The sequence below is a fragment of the Sebastes fasciatus genome, chromosome 14, assembly GCF_043250625.1.
Source record: "Sebastes fasciatus isolate fSebFas1 chromosome 14, fSebFas1.pri, whole genome shotgun sequence".
Lineage (NCBI taxonomy): Eukaryota > Metazoa > Chordata > Actinopteri > Perciformes > Sebastidae > Sebastes > Sebastes fasciatus.
The window spans coordinates 12,117,186-12,143,552 of record NC_133808.1 but is presented as its reverse complement, the minus strand read 5'-3'; the positions used below and the strand labels follow the sequence as shown (position 1 = coordinate 12,143,552).

Genomic DNA, 26,367 nt, shown 5'->3' with positions numbered 1-26,367 from the left:
GAGTACACAGACAATTGATGATTGCAAAACACCTGAGCAAGAGGCCAATAAACTCTCAGGTGACAAGTGCAAAATGTGGTCACTAGATGGCTCTACAGGATGTCAAGAAAGCAGAGAAAATAATGAAAATAAAATAAGAAAACATAAATCTACAGATAACAAGACAGAAAAAAGTAAATAAGTAATAATATATAACTTCAGATCCTAATTGAACAGTTAAAGGGTTAAATTAAATTCATAACTTCAGTGTTATACTAAAATCCAGGCTACAGTTCTGATTACCTTGTGGGGAAAATATAATACAGTTATTCAAAATCCCAACATGTGTGATTTTGGGAGGTCGGGGGATATTTAGGACACAACCTGGCAACCAAAGAAGTGGGCGTCGAAATAAACAGGATGTAGCTAAATAGTGTGTGTGTGCATAATATATACAGCAGCTCAGTCCTGCTGTAACCTCACTACAACATTATTAAACTACACTTATTGTAGTCAAACGAAGAGTTTATCTGCAGTTAGTGGACAGAAATGGAGGACGGAGACAAAGTGTCCTGCGTACTTTGTCAACTGTCCGAAGAGACGAAGACAACCGGAGCGTTATCCACTAAAGATGAAGTCACGGCTCACGAGAACTGTCTGGTAAATATGGAGATGGAGATGGAGACAGATGAGAGGACAGAAACAATAGAAACTGCATGCAAAGTGTGCAGCTCCTTCATTCATACTTAGCTGGTGAAAAGATGTTCTAATGATGATGAAGGATGCACATGTTTACATTCAGAGGGAGTTTCTTTTGTATATATACAATATATATATATATGTATAAAAATATAATCACACAGGTAAGGTAAAATTGAGAATCTAAGAAGTCTAAACATGATGGTGCAGAAGTTAAATATGAATAAAATACAATATAATCAAAATAAGATTGAATATAAAAATGTAAATATAGTAATGTGGTACACAAAAACTATTTATTATTGCAAAAAAGTTCAAGTATCTTCAGATTGCGAGTGGATCTCCTGTGTACAGCTCTCTGTAGGTCATTAAACATGGTTTCGATTGTTTTAAAGCTCATTTTCAGGTTCATACTTGTATTTTGTGTTTCTACTAGAACATGTTTACATGCTTTAATGTTAAAAAAAAACTTTATTTTCCTCATACTGTCTGCTTGAATACACCTGTATTTACCATCTGTCTGAAACGCTCCGTTTTAGCGCATTTCAACGGAATTGCAACAGAATTGCGTTGAACTGGGATACATTTACAATGTTTACGTTTAAAACCGTGGAATGGTATAAATATTGTATATTTGTGACATCACAAATTCTAACGGCTTGTTTCAAACGCACAATTCTGAAATACGGGCTGTGTGTATTTCTCTGTATATTGAGCACTTAAATACTTTCACGGTATTTATAAAGCACTTAAATCCGCTTTATAATATAAAAGACATGAAAATCGTACTTTTTACAATATGGGACCTTTAAGCAACAATAGCCTTTTCTGAGGTTCCTACTTCTCAAATAGATATGTTTCAGGTTTTCTTCTATGGTAGCAAACTGAATATCTTTGGGTTTTGGACTGTAGATGTCCTCCTGGGAACTTGTGATGTGCATTGTTCACTTTTTGCTGATATTTTATGGACCAAACAATTAACTAATCAAGAAAATAATCAGCAGATGAATCGAGAATGACACGTTCTAAATTACTTACTACGTTTTTTTGGGCATTTCTGTGCACTGCAGTTTCCTGTTACATATCAGCCGGCTTTGTTTTTTAATTGTGGTTTATTCCTTCCCCTATAGTGAAATACTTGAATGTGTATCTTTGAATTACAGTGTATCCAAGACATTTTGTCTTCACTCATCTTCTTCAACTTCTCTTTTTTTTCCTCAGTTGTTTTCCTCTGGTCTTTTTTGCCGGAACACTCCCCAGTTTGACGATCTGTTTGGTTTCTCTGTGGACGATGTGTTGGATGAGGTGAAACGAGGAAGCAAACTGGTAAAGATCATTTTCCAGATTTGAATAAGCCTAATCCATTGATAGTGTGCTGGTGAAAGCTATTTTTAAGTTGTATTTACTCATTTGTTTGCATTAGATATGTAACAAATGCAAGAAGAAGGGTGCCACTGCTGGGTGCGAACTCAAACGCTGCAAGAGGTCATACCACTACCCGTGTGCTGTTCAAGAAAGAGCTAAGATTTTTGAGGATGCAGACCAGGGGAAATATGGGTAAGTCCAACAAGACTGTTTGCCTGTATGTCTAGAAAATGGTTTTATGTACTACAACACCCTGTACTTTTGTGTTTTTATGCTCCAGGCTGTACTGCATCAATCACTGTCCAGATAAAACACATGGTAGGTGTGAATTTTTCCCCTTCTTCCTAATGACACTTTTTTCAGTGTATGACATATTATGTATTACATTTTTCTTTTCCAGAAAACAACGGCTCTGTAAATGGACATCCCTCTTCCTCCACAAAACCCCGGACTTCCAAAAATCCCAGTGAAGCTGGATCATCTAAGGTTTGATTGATGGAACTATTCTGCTACATATATTTCTGGCAAACCACTAAAAAGTTTCAGTAATTTCCTAAAACAGTCGGGCACTGTAGCTTTCAGCAAACGTCACACAAGCAAGAGGAAACAGTGCATCTGTTGGGGACTATTTTCAGGGGTGGATTAATACATATTTTGTGCTCTAGTGAGTTTTTTCGGCAGCAGGATGGTATATGTGGGACTCAGAATAAAACACAGTGGCCGACGTGTTCATGATGCAGTGATGTGACGATTTTACGATTTATTTATACAGAACATTTTTATCATTTCTGTATTTATGTCTAGAAGTAAATGATAATTTTTTGAAATCTCCAAAGACACAAGTGGGTCACACCTGGCCCCAAACTTTGTTCTGGAAGTAATGAAATCCATTTTTATTTTCATGAGGTATTTTGCCTTGCTTGTGAGAAGGTGGAAGGAAATATCAGCTTGGAAAGTTTGTCTAACAGCATTGCTATGTAAGTACTGTATTCTGACATTTTGCAAACATCTTTCATTATGAACATAATATATGAACATCAATATCTAATCCCATGTAACAACCAGGCACGTGTGTTTTTAGGTTATATTGTGACAAACATGCTCCTACATCACAAAAGAGGAACACCAATGGTAAGTCCTGATAAGAGTGCACGTTTGTCACGTGTTTTTCTTCTTAGTATTACAGATACAGAAATGTCTTTCTTCTTGACAGGTGATTCTACAACAGCCGGACGGCCGTCTTCGCACGGCAGTGACTCCAACTCATCCAGCAGTGCGACGGGTTCATCTTCCAAGGTACACACATTATTCGTAGTCATTTTAAATAAAGCTTTTTAATGCTATTTCATTTCTTTTCAAAATGATTCAGTGATTTTAATCGTTCTGCTTTTGCTTTTTGAAACAGAAACGGTTGAGTTTCAGAGACAAGTAAGTGGCGCTGTTTTTTAGGTTTTAGCTTTTTCCTTTTTCTTTTTTCCCATTAATGTTTTGAATTATTTATGTAAAGCTAATAGCATCTCATAGCTTCAGCCATTATTATTTGTATGACAAATGTATTATATTGCTCTTCTGGCACCTTATACCTTCTGCTCGCAATTCAAAGTGGTTCTTGCACACCATCAGGTTTTAGTGACAAGTGCGTAGGATCAAAAACTCTCGACTTGGAAAGGAAACAAACAATCCTGCACAATGTCTTGTACTCACTTTAAGCCCTCAGACCTTTATCAGGCACAAAACAGTCCCATGTTACACATTGTACCCTGTAGTCTTCAAAAGGTTGAAAAATGCAAATGGGAAAAAAAGCCTAATAATCACGATTCTCCAAAATCCATATCAACGAGGACAAAATATTAAAAGAAAAAATACATAAATAGATAAAGAATAAATAAATAGCTAAATATAGTATAACGTCAGGTTTTTTCTTTACATCCTTACTTTTGTTTAAAACAGGCCCATCCCTTTTTGCTTTCCATAAACTGTTTATAAAGTGTAACAGTTACATTTGTTCTAACGGCTCTCTGCTCTGTCACAGACAGGAAGGGACCCCCTCTAAACAGAAATGTAAAAGCCGGAATCTGATGGTGGTATCAGACGATTCTTCAGATTCAGGTTAACACACTTTCAGTACACACGAGAATGTAACCTATTTAACACCCTTGTGTGAAGCGGTTAACGCGCGTATATATTTAATTTCCCTGCTTCTACAGGTGAGGCTGAACCTGATTCAGAAATGGCAATATTTGCCCCATTAGAGACGGATTTAGATGACAGTGCAAACTCTGTTTCAGAGCCTAAGGTAAGTCTAATCTTACCTCAGCAACATCGTCATTAGAGGCTGAAGATGTTCAACAATCTGAAATTAATTGTTCTTCTCTTTGATTTTTGATTTTTCTCCCACTTTCTTGACTGTGCATCAGTTGATCAGGTGAGATCAAACCTCTGTGATTAACTGATTTTAAGAATATTTACAATGTGCTATGATTTTTTGCTTTATACATTGTGTAACCTTGTTGATGCCTCTATATCAGTTAGTCAGTCAGTTTTGCGTGTTGACTCATTTCTGTGGTATGTTTTGTAGTTTGTGGTGGTGTAGTATTGTATTGCATTATATTGAAAGATGGTGCTCATCTCAGTTACTGTACTTAGAAGGAACAGAAATACCACAAACACCTCACCTCACTGATGAGACAACTAGTTAATCCATCAATTAGTCAAATTAATTATTTAGCTAATTTAATCAATAAAAAAAGTAAATTCTTTGACGTTTTCAGCTTTTTGAAGGTCAGGTCTTTGTGTTTTTTTCATTGTAAATTGGATATGTTTGGTATTTGTACTCTTATTTAGACAAAACATTCAGAACTTGTGATGGGTGTTAATTTTTTATTTTTTATTTTTTTTTTAATTTCAATAATTTAGCTTTTATTTAAAAATTAAATAATAGTTTTAATGGCAGGAGTGTTATTGGATTCTATTAAGATGTTCAGATTATCTTTTGTTCGGTCAGTCAGTGTAAAATAACAGGATAATTCTTTGATGTCCCCCACACACAGAAAAGACACGGAGCGTCCCACTGGGTCCGCATCAGGTACAGTAGGCTGTCACAGCAGAATCTGTGGATATAGAATATATACTGTACATATATACATAACATACAGATGGTTTGTAAACTCCCGCTGTCTCCTATAGGAAATCAACTGGAGGATGAGAACAGAGATGGAAATAAAGATGAAGATGAAACAATGATACCTTCAGTGATATACATATCGTCTTGCCTTCAAAGTGTATGTCTGTTTTTCCATAACAGCTATAACTTCTCATCTTTTCGTTACGCTCTATTGAACATTTTTGCAGTTCTTCTAATTTCTCATTTAGTCCTGGAGTAGGTTTGGTCTTTCTCTCTGACAGTCAGAATAGTAACTCACAGCTTCTTAAAGCTAATTTGAATTGATCTGTGATTCACATATAGTGTATCATCACCACTAGCAGAACAATATTAACACATCTGACATGAAATGTGTTTGCTTCCTGTCAGGATGCAGAGTCAGAGAGTCTGCTGCTTCCTGTGTCGACTGGACTCGCAGTGCCATGGGCTGCAGTCTCAACTCAGACTGCACCTACTTTACCTCCTGAATGCAAGACGGAGGTAGAGGTGGTACAGAGAAAAGATGAAGGTAAAGCTGACTCTCTACTTACTGTTGGTTTCACATGATGCGGTCAGATGGTAAGATTAACTTTTTAAAATAGTGTTAAGAAATTTAAAAAAGTACATTCAAATTCAGTATATAAATATACATCAGACCGACACATACGGGTACTTTGCAAAAAATTCGAGGCCGGGCCTCCCTTTGGGGGGAAAAAAATAATGCAATTTGACATATGTTTGGATTGTAATTTTGACAAATTCTTGTTATACAAACGTTTGTTTTATACACGTCTGATAATTATTTGCGATCTTGCCTGAACCTGAGCGTTCGTTGTCTGTAAATAACGAACCTGATCATCATAGCCTACAGTATTTAACCCACAGAGATGATTTAGCTGTCCAGACCCCTGTGGTGCTGATTAGGCTGATTACTGTTCACAGCAGCTTGTTTTTCTTTCCCTCCACATCCAACTGCGACGACTACTTGGGCTACTTATCTCGTTAGCTTGAGAGATCTTTCTCGAGAATCAACATACATTAACTCTTTGTTATCTTGAGATGATGAAATAATTAATTGGCTTGAAACCAGGTTCTTCCTTTGTGCTACAGGCTTCATAGGGTTGGGCAGTAGGGCTATAATAAATGGCACCTTGATAAAAGATTTGGTTGAAAATATTGCCCCAGTATGGGATGGATTTTAATCACCACTATCAGTGCAACGCATTGCATGTTAACCAGCTGTGAGAACAAAAAAATCGGCATCATTTTGATAATGGCAGATATCAGCTCTTCCCGTGGTAAAAAAAACCCCTCAACTTTAAAATGCAGAGATGTTGCTCTGGACGGGATTTAAATTGCAGGAGGACCAGCGAGCTCTCTGAAAAATAGTGGGTAATTGCGGCTGTCATTATTATTTTGGTGGGTGTGAAAAATTACCCGTATACACGCATCCGGACGGGATTAAAATCACTAACCAGCTCAGGTAATGTTAAAATAGCTCCCCATTTCCCTAGAGAAGTGAATCATTGTCTGGATGGAGCTTCTGTCTCCATTTTTCACCATTTTCCACCCAGCCATTGTTAGTATGAAAATGTTTCTTGCAGCAAAAAAAACACTTTCAAATTATGACAGAAAGAATTATACATAGTGATATACTGTGTATGATTACTGGCCAAAATGCAAAAAAAAAAAAAACCTTGACAAACTGCAACGGCATGACTGAATTCTGCACACACTTATAAATACTCTCATATAAAATGTCCTAGAATAGAATACAGTACTCTTTTTTTTTATGGGTTAGCCATTCACATCAGATTTATTTATTAAAATAACATTTGTAAGAAACGTGCTCAAAAATATGTGTATGGTCTTGACAGTGATGTGAGCTGTAATACTGCTACAGGTCACAGTACAGAGAGCATTTTCATGGGTGAATGAGGCCTTTTGAAATAGATAATTTATGGGAAATGGTAGCCCTTGTCTGATAAAGATGCTGTTGTTGAAGGAAGTTATGTCACTCACTATGTAAGCTGTGATAATACATGTCGCAACCTCTTTTTCCAGGGTCCAGTCCTGAGCAGAGTCCTGTCCACAGTCCTGATCAACACACCGCTGGACCCCCTGTTCCACAGCAGAGCTCTGATGGACTCCCTCCCTCTCCATACCACTCCAAACCTCGCAGTGTTCCCCGCCCACCTCCGTGGACCAGCTCAGCCATATCCTCAGCTCCACTTGAACTGATCTGTGTGTCCCTCCAGGCCTCTCCTTCCACTCCTATGGAACCTCTCTCAGAACAAGAGCCCATCATCGACTCCACCAGCTTCTGGAAAAGCTGCAACGCAGCAGGATGCACACAGGCCGTCTTCACTGGTTTCATTAATGAGATAAACAATATCTCCAGCAGAATTCAGACAGACCAGGCCAGCCAGGAGGGTGAGGGAGGATACAAGACACTTACAAGTTACTGTGACAGCATCTCTGTCTCACCCTTACTTAGGTTTCAAACACTGGAATATAAAGCTCTCACTCTTCTTTCTACAGATTATGATTTTGCACTTACAGTGGTGACTGCTTCTGGGAAACTGACAGAGCTTGTGGCCAAGCAGCAGGAAGGTAAAGTAAACCAATATTTACCACAGCATTTTGTGAGCTAGAGCTCCAGGGGGGTTCTGGGGGCTTGCTGCCCCATTAGAACATCTTTTACATTTTAAACGCTGAGGAACTTAGAGTAATTTAGCAGTGCCACATTACATGTACTGTAAATATGCACTTTTTAAAGAAGGGCATTTTCAAATAAAAATTTAAATTATGAAATAAAAATGTAGTCCTATAAATGATCAGGGTGTCCACAGGGCAAAAAAATAAAAAGTCAAAGTATGTTGAAAAAAGGGCATAGCATAGTATGTCGAAAAAATAAAAAAAAGTCTTAGTAGTATGTCGAAAAAAGCGATTAAGAAAAAGTCATGGTATAGTATGTTGAAAAAATAAAGTCATAGTATAGTATGTCAAAAAAATAAGTCATACTATAGTGTCGAAAACAGTGATAAAATAAAGTCATAGTATAGTACGGCGGGAAAAAAAAGTTTGTGTTTCTAGCTCTCACTTATTACTGATTTTACTCTTTTCTAAATAACCTTGCATTGGGTTAGCCACTCATTTCATTCTCTTATCCTTTTATCCCGCCCCGTCTATCTGAATTATGTTGCATTGATACAACAGTCATCCTAAAGTAAGACTGTTTATTTGTGCTATCTTACAATCAATATATAGTAAATGTAAGTTAAAGTGTGTCACTGATATAACCAGTTAGAACTCAAAGTGGCATTGAGGTCTTAGAATGTATAGAAAGGGTCTTAAAAACGTATTGAATTAAACTTCAGGATTCCTGCATATACCCACTTCATAACACTTTGGAGCTCCGTAAAGTACAGCTTCAGTTTTTAATGTACTATACTTCAGCATTGCCACTTGGTATAATGATAAAATTATGATTCCATATTGCTTTTACAGAGTTGCAAAGGAAACAAATGGAGCTGCAAAAGGTGACAGCAGCTATGGAGGAGGTCATTTCAGCACTGAGGAGATGAGTCCATTAGCAGCTACTGTAAGAACAGATATCAGGGTTTACAGTTAACTCCTCTTTTTTATCTATGATTCCAATTGTTTGTATTTTAAATTACTCATGTTGCCATTTTTAGCATTTGATACAAATTGTATATGTATATTTTTATTGTTTTTGCCTCAATATTTCAGTGGATAGAGCTGGATGTGGAAATGCAATACTGCACCAATATTTGGCATTGATAATTCAAAAAGCACTGAAAGATGGAATATGTTGAATTCTTACAATATGATCTCAGATTTCAGCCTGATGCTTTTAGAAATTAGTTGTAAATGGTGCCGTTACATTTTAAAAAGATGTCACAGAAATGTGCCATTGTGAAATATATTGCATTCATAAAAAAAGGGGTTTCATTTAAAAACCTGTAGTGCACATGAAGAATTGGAAAGAATATTTGTCTTGAAAATGTTCCACATCCAACACTACCAACTGAACCAATTTTGCCGTTTTTTCTTAGATTTTGAAATTGTTAAAATAACTTAAAAAAGTTATAATAATAATCAAGAAATGTTTGGCATCCTGAGTGCACAGGAGTCCAGAAGTCTGTTTTGTTTACATTATTGATAAAAGGGGAATGAATGTTTAGTCTTATTGTTCAGGAATACATTTTTATAACTGTTAGAGTAAAGTTTGTTCGCATGAAACATGTTGGTATACATTTTTTGTCCTTGAAACTTTCCTCAAGTCACATCAGTCAAATAACTCATGCCCCTAATACACAGTGAATTGATCCAATCTTTGAACTATTCCTACCAGTTATTGACAAAATATAGCCCTAATTGCAATATATTTTTGAATATTTTTTATTCATTTGGTTGCAAATGTAACAAAATTGAACTGGCAATTCATAATACTCAGTATCAAACAATAGACATAATTATTGGTTTTGAAGTAAAAATGTCCTGCATAGAAATTTGCAAATATATGTTCTTCAAAATACTCACAGCAATAGTGCAGATGTCACTAAACAACTTTATAAATGTTAACACTATAAAAGATTGTTTTTAAAATACAGAAAATATCATATAGATGAAAAAGTATCCAAGAAAAGTTTAAGTCCAAGCCCATACAAACTTAAGCTTCTGCAAGGCCACATGCCTCACTGTAAACTGATTTATAATGGCTCCATACATTTTGTTTCAGCTGGCAACTAGGCAAGTTTAAGTGCCAGTTAACACCAAATGAATTGCTCTGTGCAATAAAAAATAGACAAATTAAAAGAAGCTTTTTTTTAAGGTTATGGAGTTTTAGCTGCACAAAACATTTCCCAACCTATGGAATTAACAAATGTCGCACGCAAATGATCACTTTCGCATCTGTAACAGTTTAAGACTGAATCTCACTCGGTTCTGAATCTGAATGTATCCTGAGTTTTACGACTTGAGCCTAGTTCACACCACACGACTTTCAAAGTCATCAAATCGCTGTACTGTTCACACAACACGACTTTCTGTCTTGTAATCGGGAGTCTTTAATCGTCTTTAGTCATTATGGATTTCACTAGGGATACACTGATACCGGATTGGATATCATGACATTGGGGACGATATACTAAAGTCAATTATATGTTTATATACTGGAATTTTAATTCCTGTTAACGTTTTGACCAATTTGTTGCTGCATTAAAAAGATTTACACCTGAATTGTAATTCCTGTTAATTTTGAAGATTTCTTTGGTATCGAATCGGTACTCCATATCAGCCGATACCCAAAGCCCAGGTATCGCTATCGAGACTGAAAAAGTTGGATCGTGCATCCCTAGTTTTCACACTACATGACTGGCCGGTGATAGGGGGGTCACACACTACAAGATCTTTCACCAGGAGGAATCCCCGATGAGGTCTCCAAACTACATTTTGTCACGAAAACTCGCGATAAATACATGGTAAATGACGTGATACCATACATGAGACACATTGCTGATGTTGTTGGCACGTGTTCACAAAATAGCCTGTTTCCACACTGTCTTTTACTATTTATTCCTCTAGGTGCAACAAATACAGTAAGTTCCTATTGTTACAGGTTGCCCCTCAACCTGTGTCTTGTGTTCTTATTGGCTGTAACATGCTAGATATGTGGAATGTGTCTGCAAGGCATCGGAGAGCCAACCCTGATATGGGGCTTTTGTCGGAGTGCTCAAAACTGTCAGGTAGCGGAAAATCAGGGCTAAAGTCGTGTAGTGTGAACTAGGCATTAGACAGAAGCCACTAGGACTAATAACTGCTGACTGGAGTTCGACATATCAAGAAAGCAGATTCAAGCTTTTTCTAGCCTGTTTAGGTCAGCGTCCAGTCTTCAAAATACGTGTTCTGTCCTGACATCTGAAAGTGCAAAGAACCTCATACCTCAACCTCAAAACCACGATTCCAGATGGCGCATCCAAACTATGATGCGGTCTTCTAGTAAAGAGGAACAAAATCCTATTTCAAACAAGTGCAAACTAAAAAAGTAACATGGTCAATTGCGCAGTATAATAAAAAAAGTAAAGTGATATCAGGCGACGAGCAAGAATAGAAACAGCTTGGTCAAGCGATAGTATGCCTCTCAGTGCGTTTCAAGTCCTTTACACAATATGTGTAAACAAATCGGCAGTCAGGCACTGTGGCAAACAACTACTGTAACTGGACTGTATCAGCTCAGCCGTGTAGTTTCAGTATGTATAGCTCACGTGATGGACACACTGGATCTAGTCTGGAATGAGATGAATAACAGATTTGACAGCGATGGTGATAAAGATATAAAGTTTGTGTGACCACCTGTCAGTGAATGTTCGTGGAGTCGACAGGGAGTGATGAAATCCTCTGAGAAGTTACTCCTTGAGTCGCCACAGCAATCCTCAGCATCTCTGCCCATAAGGATCTCATTGGTTGAGGTCAGTTTTTGAAGGCTCCGCAGCGGCTGGCTCGACATATGAAATCTTTGAGCAGGTTTCCGTCGATCTGCCAGAAAACGGCGGTCTGGGTCACCTCGGTCAGGTGATTCACACAGAACTTAAAGCAGAACTCTTCCAGATCCTGAATGACAAAGGCAAAGAGGACAAATTAGCAAATACCTCTTCGGCGGTACCACGGTTTTGCACTCAGCGGCTCACGTTACCACAGTTTCAAAAGCGTGTCGGAGAACTATGGTGGCCTTCAGGTAATGTAAAAACACAGAAGGCTCTCTAGAGCCAGTGTTTGGTTTGTCTGCGTGTAGTGTCACAGACATGCAGCCACTTTCCCAGTAAAAGGCTCCACCGCACATTTAGTTTAGTTTAGCAGGTTGTCAGCTGTGTGTCTGCCCGGCATAACTTTAGCGACTGCAGCTCTAGCATTGCCGGAGGCTCGCCGCCGCACACGTAGTCTGCGTAACTTTAGCGAGTTTCTAACAGACCGCGTGTGTGTGTGTTGGCGGTGAGTGTGAGGTTGTTGGTGGCGTTATAGCTGTGAACGTAGGTGTAGCAGTGTGTGTACAGTTTATTTGTCGTTAAATAAATGCTACGAAACTTCAACTCAAGCGAGCCAGAGACCGGAGCCGACTTTCTGTAATCCCTGAGAGGGCAATGCTGCACCTCGACGCAAAGCGGAGGGGTCTCTCATCGCCCTGAAGGGGATTCTTTCACAACAATGACCCGCTAGCTGTACATTATCCCGCTTATTACACGGCTACTTACTTAAGAAATCAATATTTTGACACAGAAACGGTCCGCCAGAGTCCGACATCAGAGCTGCCCCCATAGCAACGGTCTGTTATACATAGCAACGGTCTGTTATAGAGAAATTACAGACCACAGAACGCCGTTATTGACCAATCAGAATCGAGTATTCAACACAGCCGTGTAATAATTATCAATATTAAATTCCATTTTCTGCTAATAGATCCCCGAAATGTTACACACTGTTCCTATAAAAGATCGTAACTTTGGAAGATACCCACTTGATTTAGCCAAATCAAACTGCTTGTTATATTAGCGTCAGATAAACTTTGGAATGTCTGTTTGCAGTGAGTGAGAACTGTGGATTTTGTCTGTTTCAATGTACATAATGAGCACTTGATTATTGCTTTAAGACGGACTTGAAAAATTGTGAACCTATCCTTTAATTTTTTTTCTGTATTATCCATGTACTCTTACACTTATCTATACTTCAGATCTGATACTGTACATGCATGTCTATATGCAACCCATCTAGACTGACCCCTACCGTTAACCTGTTTCTATTTTTATGATCCACACTGTTAACCTGATTTTGGCATGGTGCTGTTATTATATTTCCCTCAGGATAAATAAAGTTTTCTCTTATTAATGGAGATACTTCACATCGATAATCGCCAGTCATTCTCCGTTTCTGACCTCAGTGAATATTGTTATATCTTTCATTTGATCTCTCCTTATTGAAATACATATAAGCAGATGATAGTTGATACACTGACCTCTGCATCGTAGCGCACAGCAGCAGACAGCAGGGAGAAGGCGTTCTCAACGGTGATTCCCCTCTTTATAATATGTTGACACAGACGTTTCAGGTGGTTCTCACAGTACGACGTGGCCAGGTCCAGCAGCCCTGACAGAGCAGAGACACAGACAGCAACACATTAACAACCAAACTTACAAACAGAAGTCAGTAAAGATCAGGCTGTGATGTGTGTGTGTGTGGTTCTGACCAATAGCATCCTCAGGAGGCAACTCCACGTTGTCGGTGTAAAGGAACTCTAGGAAGGAGCGGTACACCGGGTAGGAGAACTGTTCTATTTCAATCACCTCCTTCATGTCTTCATTCCAGTGCGACTGGAACATGGATCTGAAGTGTTCACACCTGTTTGTTTCAGCATAGATACAGATGTTATAATTTGGAATTATTTATATTCTATAGTTTTTGTAACTTAAACTGACATGAAGCTGTGACATGAAATCCCCGACCTGATTTTGAGAACTGCTTTGTGGACATAGATATATTTGCCGTCAACGCAGAACTTGAGGTCAGCTGTCTCCGGGTTGTCAAACTCTTTCTTCAGAGACTGAGCCACGGTCAAGAAGTCATCATGCTCTGCAGGGAGAAAAAACACCCACACACATCAAGCTCTGGTATTAAGATAAAAAAAAACTGTAGCAATGTCTTTTTGATGAGGATTTATTTCATGTAGGGCTGTCAAAGTTAACGCGATAATAACACGTTAACACAAAATTATTTTAACGCCATCAATTTCTTTCACATTGTTGTAGCGGAGTCAGTTTAAAGCTATCATATCAAACTAGAAAACCGAAGGAATCCATTGGTGCAAACCATGTCAAACTAGAGAAGGAGGTTAAATAACGCTCAAATTACGCTACATTTTGGCAAGGAAAAACTGTCATGGTCATTTTCAAAGGGGTCCCTTGACCTCTGACCTCAAGATATGTGAATGAAAATGGGTTCTATAGGTACCCACGAGTCTCCACTTTACAGACATGCCCACTTTATGATAATCACATGCAGTTTGGGGCAAGTCATAGTCAAGTCAGCACACTGACAGCTGTTGTTGCCTATTGGGCTGCAGTTTGCCATGTTATGATTTGAGCATATTTTTTATGTTAATGCAGTACCTGTGAGGGTTTCTGGACAATATTTATCATTATTTTGTGTCGTTAATGGATTTTCAATAAAAAAAAATTTAAAAATAATATTTGCCCACTCCCATGTTAATAAGAGGATTAAATACTTGACAAATCTCCCTTTAAGGTACGTGTTGAACAGATAAAAAATTTGTGATTTATTTGCGATTAATCATGGACAATCATGCCGTTAATCGGGATTAAATATTTTAACCAATTGACAGCCCTAATTTTCTATGTTCTTAATAATTTCCTTCAGTCAACAGTCAAAGAACTGTAATTTGGCACTAATTATACATCAAATGTCAGTATACTTCCATTTAATTATTCCAATTATTTAATTGAATCCAATTAACCGCTAAGCTAATCTTTTAGTCAGTGCACAGCAGGTCAGCTGAACTTGCAAAAAATGTGCACTGGGACATTTGAATAAAACATCCTACTATGACAAATCAAAGTGTCTCCTGTGTAAAAGTCCCGTGAATGAATAATGAATAAAAGGGGAATTAAATTGAATATTTCTTTCAAGGAAAGGAACAACAACTGCCTTCAAACTGGCTTTGGAATATTGTCATCAGTAATAGAAACCGGATTTGTGGTTAATGGAATTAAACACACGGGTGCAGTCTTTTAATTGCTACATCATTGGGCACATGAGCCCCTTGTCTTACCCATGGAGAGAAGCCTCCACATAACGGAGGGGGTGGCGAAGCATGCAAAGACGTCGTCGGTGCAGCTGAAGTGCGTGAGGTGAGGCAGCACTATAGACTGGCCCCTGCACTGGCCCCACATGTACACCTGACCGCTCTGAGTCTTAGCAGCTGATGTATGTGAGGAGTGACAGGCAGCGATCTCCACGATCCTGTCAAAGAGACCAGAGGAGAGAGTTAGCGGTGTAAAAGACGAGGAGATGGTTTGTTAAACAGTATGGCCCTGTTCAGACCTGGTATTAACATGCGTCATGAGTGATCCGATCACAAGTGGACAGCTCTAAGTAAAGGTGTGAACACACTCAAGACGCGTTGAGGACGCATTGAGATCCGATCTCTCAAACCGCATTCAGAGGAGGTCTGGGCCGCCACATATGGCCACATTCTTTAAGCAGTGTGTATGTGAATGTGTCCTGGGCCACATTGAGGACCGCCTACTCAACGGACGTCCCGCTGGGATCTGCGGGGTCTCACTGCGCTCCTCATGTGAATAGACAGGCAGACGCAAGCGCTAGTCTGCCTCACAGCATGGAAACGGCGTCTGTGCTCTAGTGTTTTTGTTCCAGTGCTTTGCTCGTGTTTTGCATATAGAGCGGGGAAGTGAGGTTGGATCACAAGTGGTCACAAGTGGAGACGCATTCTAATGCCAGGAGTGAACAGACGTATTTTAAGCTGTCCACTTGTGATCCGATCCCTCAGGACGCATGTTAATGCCAGGTCTGAGCAGGGCCTATGTGTGGTGATGGTCTCGCTCACCTCTCTTTCTCAGCCATGATCTGAACTGGGCTCAGCTGGTTGCTCTTGTTGCCGGTGCCCAGTTGTCCATATGTGTTGGCACCCCAAGTGTACAGCAGCCCCTCGTCTGTTAGTGCCAGGGAGTGGGCATAGCCTGAGACAATCTGGAGAGGCAAACGAAAACTTTAGATGCAAGACCCACAATTTTAACATGAAGAATCTAACATATAGAACATTTTCACAAGCAAAGTCTACTTTACACTGAATAAAAACAAAGAATTGGTTCCTTTAAGGTCCCAATACACTTGTAGCTTGTACAAATATTCTTCTCAAATGTGAGGACTTGCTCAACCCTTCAAACTTGAAAAAAAACTTGAAAAACTGTCATGGCCATTTTCAAAAGGGGTTCCTTGACCTCTGACCTCAAGATATGTGAATGAAAATGGGTTCTATGGGTACCCACGAGTCTCCCCTTTACAGACATGCCCACTTTATGATAATCACATACAGTTTGGGACAAGTCATAGTCAAGTCAGCACACTGACACACTGACAGCTGTTGTTGCCTGTTGGGCTGCAGTTATGATTTGAGCATATTTTTTTATTGCTAAATGCAGTACCTGTGAGGGTTACTGGACAATATTTGTCATTGCTTTGTGTTGTTAATTGATTTCCGATAATAAATATTCCACAAATCTCCATTTAAGATACATTTTAAACAGATAAAAAAAATTTATTAATGTATTAATTTGCGATTAACTATGGACAATCATGCAATTAAATATTTTAATCAATTGACAGCCCTATGGTGCATACATAAAGATTTCTTCTTGTACCTACTCACAGAACTATAAAATTGATAGAACTGCAATGGAAATGTTCATATTTTTGCATTGAAATAAACTGAATTGCATATTTATATGACTGTATAATGATATCAAATCTCACTGGGAGTAATATAAGTTGTTGTGAGTGTGTAATCTCACACCTGTTGCACACACAGACCCAGCAGAGCTACAAGGCGACAGGGAGTGAGCTGGTTCCCATTATTTCCAAGTCCAAGCTGTCCGTTCCCATTGTAGCCCCAACCGTACACCTGCAGACACACAAAGAGAACATGAGTGCTGTGGTGGCCAGAGATGGGATAACACGGTGTTTATAGCTCCAGTATAAATTCAACAGTCACCTCTCCGTTGTCCACTACTGCCAGGGACGAGGTCTGCCCACAGACGATACTGACAGCCACTTTGTTCTGCAGGCAGCTGGACACTCTGCGGGGTGTGAGCTGGTTCGCTGTGGAGCCCGAACCCACCTGACCACAGTTGTTGTAGCCCCATGCATACACCTGGCAGACATGAGGTTAAAGGTGAGAAGAAGAAGAGTTAAATATCCCACATCTCTTCTATTCATTTAAGAGAGTAAACTGTTATTATGACGCAACAAAAAATATTATTTTCATGTGCAGCCAGGCTTCTTAATGCTAAGAGGTAAATGAGTTGTTGGAGTGTTTATGCAATGTGACACTAATGAATGAAGTTCATAATGTTTTTATCATATTCTAACTGTAATTATAGGATTGTGGTCGTATCATAGTACATTGCAGCTTAAAGGAAAGGTTCGATATTTTGGGAAAGAGTTTGATGAGCAGATTGTGTGAAGCTACTGCCAGCAGCCAGCTAACTTAGCTTAGCATAAAGACTGGAAACAGGGGGAAACAGCTAGCCTGACTCTGTCTGGAGTTAACAACATTTGTCTACCAGCACCACTGAAGCTCACTTATTAACACGTTTTATCTCATTTGATTAATCCATACAAAAACCAAAGTGTAAAAACAATATATTGCCATATTATGGGGGATTCTGTACCAGATGTTTTGGCCAGCACCAATTGCCAGGCAACCAGTGTAGAATTTACAGGTCCCTGTAATAGATTGTATATAAGAAGTGGACGTAGTCACTGTGACGTCACCCATTGGTATGCCATTTTGGCCGTCACCATCTTGGTTCTTTGCAACCAGAAGTGACACGAAAGGGTAGAGCTAACCGAGTAAGACATTTTCAGGCGACCAAAAAGGTTCAAATTAGCTTTCATGAAGTGAAAACACACTGTGAAAGGGTTAAAGTTGTAAGACGAAAACACGGACAACTCCCAGACCGGACAACGCCATGGTAGCGACCAGTTAATCGCAAGGTAGCCACGCACTAAAGCATACCCTACTTTATGGTCTATTTTACTCTAAATGGGACCATAATTTACTAAATGAACATCATGCTGTGTTGTAGAAGACTTGAAACTAGTGATTGAGACCATAAACTCATGTTTACAATGTTTACTAAGGTAATAAATCAAGTGAGAAGTAGGCTCACTTTCTCATAGACTTCTTTTTGCAACCAGAGTCGCCCCCTGCTGGCTGTTAGAGAGAATGCAGGTTTAAGGTACTTCAGCATTGGCTTCACTTCTCGGACCCGGACGTTGCCTGCTGGTCCCGGCCAAGAAACAGTCCGGTTAGCTAAGTTAGCCGGCTGCTGGTGGTAGCTTCATATTTACTGTACAGACATGAGAGTGGTATCAATCTTCTCATCTGACTCTAAAAACAAAATGAACAAGTGTCCCAGAATGTCGAACTATTACTTTAATAACTAGCACATCTCAATTAAACTATTCAAAATCCTCTTTTTGTGCATTTCAACCACAGTGAAAACAAAATGTTGTTCTATAACACAACAGGATAACAGCATGCTAACAGTATAAAGCTGACCATGTTAGTTTGAAGCACAATTGTGTCCTTAAGGTTGAGCTTTTTTTCAGCTCAGAGGGATCAAATACTGCTGCTGTGATTGGACTTAAGAGTCCTGAGATGGTCTGTATGACTAAGCAGCGCCTTTGGCCAAAGCTGAATCACATGTGCCATTATAAAGATTTAACACAGGGCTCCATTCTGCTGTGTAGTAGACACTCACTTCTCCTGAGTCAGTCAGAGCCATTGAGTGGTGAGAGCCACAGGCCACCTCTGTGACCTTCCTATTGAGCAGGTTGGCAGACACGAGCACTGGAGCTACTCCTTGGTTGGTTGTCCCATTTCCAAGTTGGCTGTAACCATTGTGACCCCAGGCGAATAACTCTCCATCTGAAACAGAAAAGAGATTAGTCATTCTGCAGCACTTTTTAATCCGAACTGTGAAGAGGGGGATTAAACGTTTTTGAGCAGCTATACCCTCCGTGGCCAGCAGGATGTGGGGTCCGCTGCCGTAGCTCAGGCTCAACACCTTTCTCCCGCTCAGAAAGTCCAGCTTCTTGGGTACAATGGTGCTCTGGCTGTCCCTTGTTCCCAGGCAGTTACTGCAGTTCAACCCAAACACATACACCTGAGTGTGGAGAGAGGAGGGTCAAACACAGAACATGTAATGTAGATCAGTGATAAGCAAGACTAAGCAGAGAGCGACTCCGTCAGCCGAGTAGGTAACGGGTCACATTCCAGACACACAAACATCAACACCAGCGGGCAGCGCCGAGAAGAGCACACAGGCAAGGACAGGAGCACCGGCCTACAGTGTATTTTGATATTTACTTTAACATTAAAGAACCATATCAAAAGGTTTTGCATGTTTCAGCCCACCAACTACAAATTGCATACACAATTTTTTTTTAGATTAAACATATGGCTGCCAAAGGGCAACCTTTTTGAGGCAAGAAGCTCTAGGGATTCACCGATCAAACTTTTTCAGTCTCAATGCCGATACCTGGGTTTCGGGTAACGGCCGATACCGAGTACTGATCTGATACCAGTGTTCGGTATCGAGACTGAAAAAGTCGGCTCGGTGCATCCCTAGAGCTTCTTGCCAACATCCAACACATAACAAGACAACAACATTGAATCACGAGAGCAACAATAGGTACAACTAAATACATTACATCATACAGTGCATTAACAGGACAGCGTGTTGGTCAAGTGTTTGTTATTTAAGGGTTAGGGTTAATAATAATTTAAGCTTGGCCTGCAGATCGCTCCAGGACCAAAGTCCGTACCAGAACAGGCTTGTTTTGCCAGCTTCTGTAACAAGGTTGATGAGAGCGGTGAGACTAAAGCAAAACAGTAAAGTTGCTGGAAGCAACATTTTTGACATTACACATAGTAATTTCATCCATTCAGAATATACAAAAAATGGTGACTAATTGGCCCAATGCCGACAGCAACGGTGGTGAAACACATACACGTGTTCTTGACGAGCATACCTTTATTTTATCCTTGGTAGCTTGCTTCCTCCGTCTTGTTGTGGTTGTAGATTGCAGACTGTGATTTCTAAAGCTGTGTTAGTTCTTGTGCAATATTTAGAATCTAGTTTATTGTTTTGTGTTGCTTAACTGCGTTAGTTTCTTGCAGTAAGAACCATTTCATCTCCCGTGGTCCAAACATCCTGAGAATGCCCACCTGTGTCTACTTATTACTTGATTGTGTGGCATGTTAACTGCCCCCTTGTGGCGTGGCATAGTAATACCCACAAATGGTTAACTAGTCTTTCAGAAAGAAACCAAAAAACATTAGGGCTGGGATGATACACCTATCTGCAGATTCGAAACTATCACAACACTTGGGTGCCGATTCGATATGTATTTCGATTTTTTTGTATTGCGATTCTACAAGTATTACGATTTGATATAACGATTTATTGCAATTTTTGATAACTTTTTTAACACTAGACCATGGGAAAAAGTTGAATAATACACTTCTATGGACTTTTACTTTGGAAAATATCTAAATTGATACAGAAAAAATGCTTGATTTTCAGCATGTATGTAGTCACAGATGTCCTGAAGTCAAATATATCAGTCATTGACGGGCATTATTTATAAAAAAAATTCCAGCAGCCCAAAAATCAAAGAATAAAGACATTTCCCTTACAAATGAGTGGTATTTTCTATTTAATTTATAAGGGACATGTAATGTTTTATACTTCTGGTGAATATAATCCAAACAATATTATTTCCATATATGTATTTTGTATGTACAGTTCCCTATGTTAACACCTTATTTTGAAAATCGGACGTAGTCACACGTGTATACTTCCGCTAACTTTGCCAAGTCTGTCACAAGCTCTGACTGTTATACTCTTTATACATCCATGATCAGCTCCATCGGGGCCATTTGAATGTTTTCACCATAAATCGGTGCTCTACAGTTGTAGCATCGACTGATTTGACCAAGGAGATTGGCGGCCGGCTTGACCGCACGTTACGATACGATAACGTTTCCTGTCCATGACAGAGTTAGCATGCAGCTTAAGCCATGATGTCTAGCTCTGCTTTTCCTGGCAATGTGTGAAACCCAAAGTGTTTCCATACTTTACAGGATGTGTAGTGTTTATCACTTTGGATTTAAAATGTGATGGTGCAGGTGGTATCCACGCAGACCCTTTGCCGTTTTCTGATTTCTTGTTTTGGCTGTGGTTTGTTTTGGTTGACAGATACGGAACGGAACGTTACTCAGACTACAAAAATAAAGCCGTAACTTCCTTCTACCTCCGCATAGACTCAAATGAAGCAAATATATAGATTCTGGCATTAAAAAAAATCAATTTCAAAATTCGTAAAAAAAAAAAAAAATATCGCGATACATAAGTGCATCAATTTTCCCACCCCTAAAAAAACACCCATATTTGCTCCAACAAATGGATTAGTGCAGCTTTAAACACACCATTTCATCACCGTGCTACAATACTATAACTCTGACAGAAAAGAAATAAAGCAGAGTAAATGTCCTCAGTGGTTGATTACCTTTCGTAAGCATGTTTTACTTCTCTTCTTGATTGAAGGCATGAATTCAAAACCAAACTGAACCCCTCTCAAAAACACATTATGCTGAAGAAAATTACAGTTATGTAAAGTAGTAATGTAAAACATGCAAAGCCAAAGTCCTCTAACTATTAATTACGCACCAGTAACAATGACCAGTGATGAGCGATGACTTCCCTCGCATGACTAACTCCACAACCCTGTTTTCCCTCCTCTGACATCTCACCTCATCATCTTTGGTGATGTAGATGGCCTCATTAGCAGACGTTCCAAACACGCATGCTTTCCGTATCGTGGCGAGCTCCTGGGGCCCCATCAGGCTGAAAACGGGCCATTTGGTTACATCCACCATGGCGGCGGGGTGAAGGGATGCACCTCAAGCCAAAGGCAGGGCAGGGTGACAGGGGGAGGAGGAGGAGGGTGTGGGGACGCAGGGTTTCCAGCGCTGCAGTCGCTGTTGTGACTGGGTGTGAAAATATACACAGTCAGGGAGCATCATGGACATTTGTCAACATATATAAACATTATTTCAGTCAATGCACTTAAACACACTAATATGAGAAAAGAAGAACTTGATATTTGACACAAGGTTTAACTTTGGGGGGAAAAAAAGCATTTTACAACAAAGTTTCTTTTTAAAACTGTTAAATATTTTGGGACAAACAGGCTTCACGTTCAGAGATGTTCATAAGTTATGCTCAGGCATGTGATTGGCAAAGGTCCACAAAACAGGAAAATATATGGAGCGTCCGCATCCACCACTTCCTGATCATATACCATCCTCATATATTATATTCTTTTTGTTTGTTTAACTGGTGGAACTTGCAAGAAGCAACATAAATAGGGCTCAATATTACGTTTCTCATGGTTGTAGAGGGTAACTTTGGGCTCCTCCCTCAAGAAAATTTGAAAGTTTTTTACTTAAAGCTATGCAATTTCACATCCTTTTTGGACCATTATTATTATTACTGTACATAACACTCAAAAAGGTTAAAGACAAAACATGCTATAGTTGAATAATTATTTTATTATTTACACATATCACAGCCGTGTTAATAAGAAGTAATGTTAAAGTCACGCATGATCTCACAGAGGAGATTAGGGAGAAGTTGGGTCATGTAGCGTAACATCAGCTCAAACAGATCAGGGCTGGTATGTATAAAGCTCCTCAGGGTCAAATTTTAGTCTTAAGTGTGTCACAATTCTAGGAGTGATATAAATTATAATTCATATGTTTCATGCATAAACATTCCTAATAACGTCCTAAGAGTTCAAACTTGGTCTCATCTCCCAAATTATTCAAGAGAGCTCTAGAGGTATCCTGACCCAGTTAGGACTCACCAGCAGATGGCTCAGTTACAGTACAGAGGCAGAGGAGTCGCACTTTAAGAAAAAAATATATTTGGAAAACAATAAAAAGAAAAAAAAAAAAAATCATATCACAAACATGTATTCATGAGATCATATCTAAGCTGGACAGCAGATACACATGCTGTGGTGATGAGACAAATCCTGGAGTTTGTTCCAGTATTTCCATTTTATGCTACTTTATACTTTTACTTCCATACATTTGAGAAAATTATAATTATTTTTTTTTTACTCACTTAACAGTTAGGCTGGTGACTGGTGATTTCTTCTATTCTTATTGAACTATTGCTCAGAGGAATCTTTGTCTCTTGTTAATTGTCAGTCTGGTTGAATCATTGTACAGCGTTTTGTTCTCCACGTACAAAACATTACTTTTTCTGCAAACCCTTCATACCAAATAATAGGGCTACACGATTTTGAAAAAAAATCTAATTGCAATTTTTTTTTACTGATATTGCAATTGCGATACAATATGCGATATTAGAGGGAATGATCATTTTTACATCATTATTCTCATTTTCATTGAAAAACATTAAATTGATTATGGTGGGATTTTTTCGGGGATCTGTACCAAATAACGATGTTTTCTTAAGTCTGTAGAATATGATGTGTAGGCCAGGACATCTCTGCAGCATGACAAGATTTAATTTAAAATGGTATCACATACATACATATATATATATATATATATATATATATATATATATATATACATACATATATATATATATATACACACACACACATATATATATATATACATATGTATATATATATATATATATATATATATGTATGTATATATATATATATGTATATATATATATATACATATATATATATATATATACATATATATATGTATATATATACACATATATATATACATATATATATATGTATATATATATATACATATATATATATATATACATATATATATACATATATATATATATATATACATATATATATATATATATATATATGTATATATATATACATATATATATATATATGTATATATATATATTTGTAAAGAGGACTTTCTACAACCTAAAAGCATGAAAGACCACTCAATAATGTAGAGTAGTTTTCAGCCATCTGACTGGACACAATCAAGCATTTGCTGCAGGCAATTCCACCATTTTCAACGGTGTTGTATATGAAGAAATATTGGCTAATACATAGAGTAGTTATCAACATTTTGACCACCAAATAACATGTAGGGTTTTAGTCTACTTCTCACTTGGGAAGTCATTTCTCAAACAGAAACTATGAGTTGTGATGTTGATGCTCTGACTTCCAGCTGAGGGAGACAGTTGTAGACATTACTGTAACTTCACTGTGTTAACATCTGCTGTGTTGCATGTCACACTCACACTGTTATTGGTGAAAACAACTCATGAACCCAGAAGGCGTAAGACTTTCTGAGGAAATGGGTGTTTTTAAGTCACAGAGGTTTATGTGTGTTGTAACAGCACATGGGAGAAGTTTCTGCCAGACATCTCCTTAAGTTTAGACAACAAACCTACTTGGTTTAGGACAAAAACATCATGTCCCTGTCTGACAGAAAGCCCTGAGGGCAAACTTCTCCCGCCGTTGCCTGTGTTATATATTAAAACACCCAGCCAACATGGACCCCTTCACTTCAGCTAGCTCCAGCTAATGTTGTCCATTGTTACAAACACATTATTCAGCAAACTGTGGAGCTGACACAACAACATCACAGTGAACGGACAGTCGCTGCTAGACTGATCCATTAGGAAACACTACTCTGACCTAGTGAAAGTAGCTTGCAAAGAAAACACCTTTCAAAACAACTTTCATAAGATATAAGTTACAATATTAACGTTTCCGTTAAACCCACCTGTTAGTGTAGGTGTGTTTCTGGTCGGTATAGCTGGATGAAGCTGCCACACACAGCTGCTGCTGCTGCTGCTGCTGACTGGACGCTTATTTGCGGAAGTGAGGAGAACAAAATGTCACGTGATTACAAGACAAAAGTAGTCGATTTGGGTTCATTTTTGTTGTTTTTACATTTATCCTTTGATATTGCAATATATTATTAATTGTTTTTTATTTGTTTGTTTTATTGACACATCACAACATGAATTATTACTTTATTGTTTTCTTCCATTTTCATGCATGTTCTTTTTAAATATCTATATATTGTAATTTGCTTAATGAATTGTATATATGTATATATATGTTTTTGTTTTATTTTGTTCTTTTTTAATTTTAATTTATTATTGAATTGACGCTTTGGCAATATTGTTCACCTGACAGTCATGCCAATAAAGCAAATTGAATTGAAATTGTAGACAAAGTTCAGACTAGATCAGGGGTCTCTAAGCAACCTGCAGCTCCTCTCCAGTGGCTCCCTGTAGATTTATAAACATGGAAATTAATAACTGTTCTTTTGTTTACATTTTCATTTTTATTTATCATTGTTGTAGGTCTATGGTACAACAGAGTATTAGGGCCACATTGAGGAAAAAAAAGAAAGCTGAGATTTCGAGAATAAAGTCATAGGTTTACGAGAAAAAAAGTCGAATATTATGAGAATAAAGTCACAAGTTTATAACGTAGTAATTTTTACGTGTTATTTTCTTTTTTTCGCGTAAAGTTATGACTTTATGCTTGTAATATTCCGACTTTTTTCTCGTAATATTACTTTTTTTTTCTCGTAATATTACTTTTTTTTTCTCGTAATATTATGATTTTATTCGGAAATCTCAGATGTTTTTTCCCTCAATGCGGCCCTAATACTCCGTAGTACATTTGCACTTTGGCCCTCACTGAATTAGACTTACTGTATATACTTAGACTATAAACTGTGTTACCTTCATCACAATGCTCAAATGTTTTGTGGCTCCAGACACATTTTTTTTTTTCTTTGCCTAAAATGGCTCTTTTGATAGTAAAGGTTGCTGACCCCTGGACTAGAAGGATCACTCTAAATCCAGACTACAAAAACTGTTAAAGGGCAATTTCACAAAATTTTGCACATAAAGATCAGTTTAGCACACAACAGTGTAAAATGATTTGACACAAAAAAAAAAGGTCTAACACTGTCTTTCCAGAGCTTTTTACCACATGTCATGGAGTTCCTCAGCTGATGGAGTATGCTTAGGTGTAGTAGAGTATTTTTTTTAAATGTCTGGAGGGGATCTTTAAGTATTAAACCTGCAGTAGGCAGAATATTTTTAGCATCATTGGGCAAAAAATCCATAATAACCTTTCAGCATATTGTAATTCAAGTGTTCTGAGAGAAAACTAGACTTCTGCACCTCCTCATGGCTCTGTTTACAGGCTTTAGAAAATCTAGCCCGTGACGGGAGACTTTTGCCAATCACAGGTCATTTCAGAGAGAGAGAGAGAGAGAG

The 26,367-nt window shown here is 38.4% G+C and overlaps 2 protein-coding genes across 4 annotated transcripts; one reads left to right on the top strand and one right to left on the bottom strand.

Annotated features, from left to right (window-relative positions):
• Positions 1–379: 379 nt before the first annotated feature.
• On the top strand, positions 380–9,847 carry phf11 (PHD finger protein 11). Of its 2 annotated transcripts, XM_074658824.1 has the most exons (17): positions 380–639; positions 1,900–2,004; positions 2,102–2,235; positions 2,324–2,361; positions 2,444–2,529; positions 2,950–3,020; positions 3,125–3,174; positions 3,257–3,339; positions 3,449–3,471; positions 4,076–4,152; positions 4,251–4,345; positions 5,092–5,128; positions 5,230–5,294; positions 5,576–5,714; positions 7,250–7,618; positions 7,727–7,798; positions 8,696–9,847. In XM_074658824.1, the coding sequence occupies exons 1-17, from the start codon at positions 529–531 to the stop codon at positions 8,770–8,772; spliced, it is 1,632 nt and encodes a 543-aa protein (XP_074514925.1). In that variant the 5' UTR covers positions 380–528; the 3' UTR covers positions 8,773–9,847. The 2 variants fall into 2 exon arrangements, with proteins under 2 accessions (XP_074514925.1, XP_074514926.1); XM_074658825.1 differs by lacking the exon at positions 5,092–5,128 and having other exon boundaries at positions 4,251–4,339; positions 5,199–5,294.
• LOC141782448 (RCC1 and BTB domain-containing protein 1-like) lies at positions 9,595–24,944 on the bottom strand. Of its 2 annotated transcripts, XM_074658827.1 has the most exons (13): positions 24,849–24,944; positions 21,837–22,073; positions 19,035–19,185; positions 18,781–18,947; positions 17,007–17,165; positions 16,809–16,916; positions 15,843–15,985; positions 15,048–15,238; positions 13,705–13,831; positions 13,449–13,600; positions 13,218–13,348; positions 12,460–12,552; positions 11,690–11,821 (listed from the first exon to the last, which is right to left on the bottom strand). In XM_074658827.1, the coding sequence occupies exons 2-12, from the start codon at positions 21,960–21,962 to the stop codon at positions 12,508–12,510; spliced, it is 1,500 nt and encodes a 499-aa protein (XP_074514928.1). In that variant the 5' UTR covers positions 21,963–22,073; positions 24,849–24,944; the 3' UTR covers positions 11,690–11,821; positions 12,460–12,507. The 2 variants fall into 2 exon arrangements, with proteins under 2 accessions (XP_074514927.1, XP_074514928.1); XM_074658826.1 differs by lacking the exon at positions 12,460–12,552 and having other exon boundaries at positions 9,595–11,821.
• Between the last annotated feature and the right edge of the window lie 1,423 nt (positions 24,945–26,367).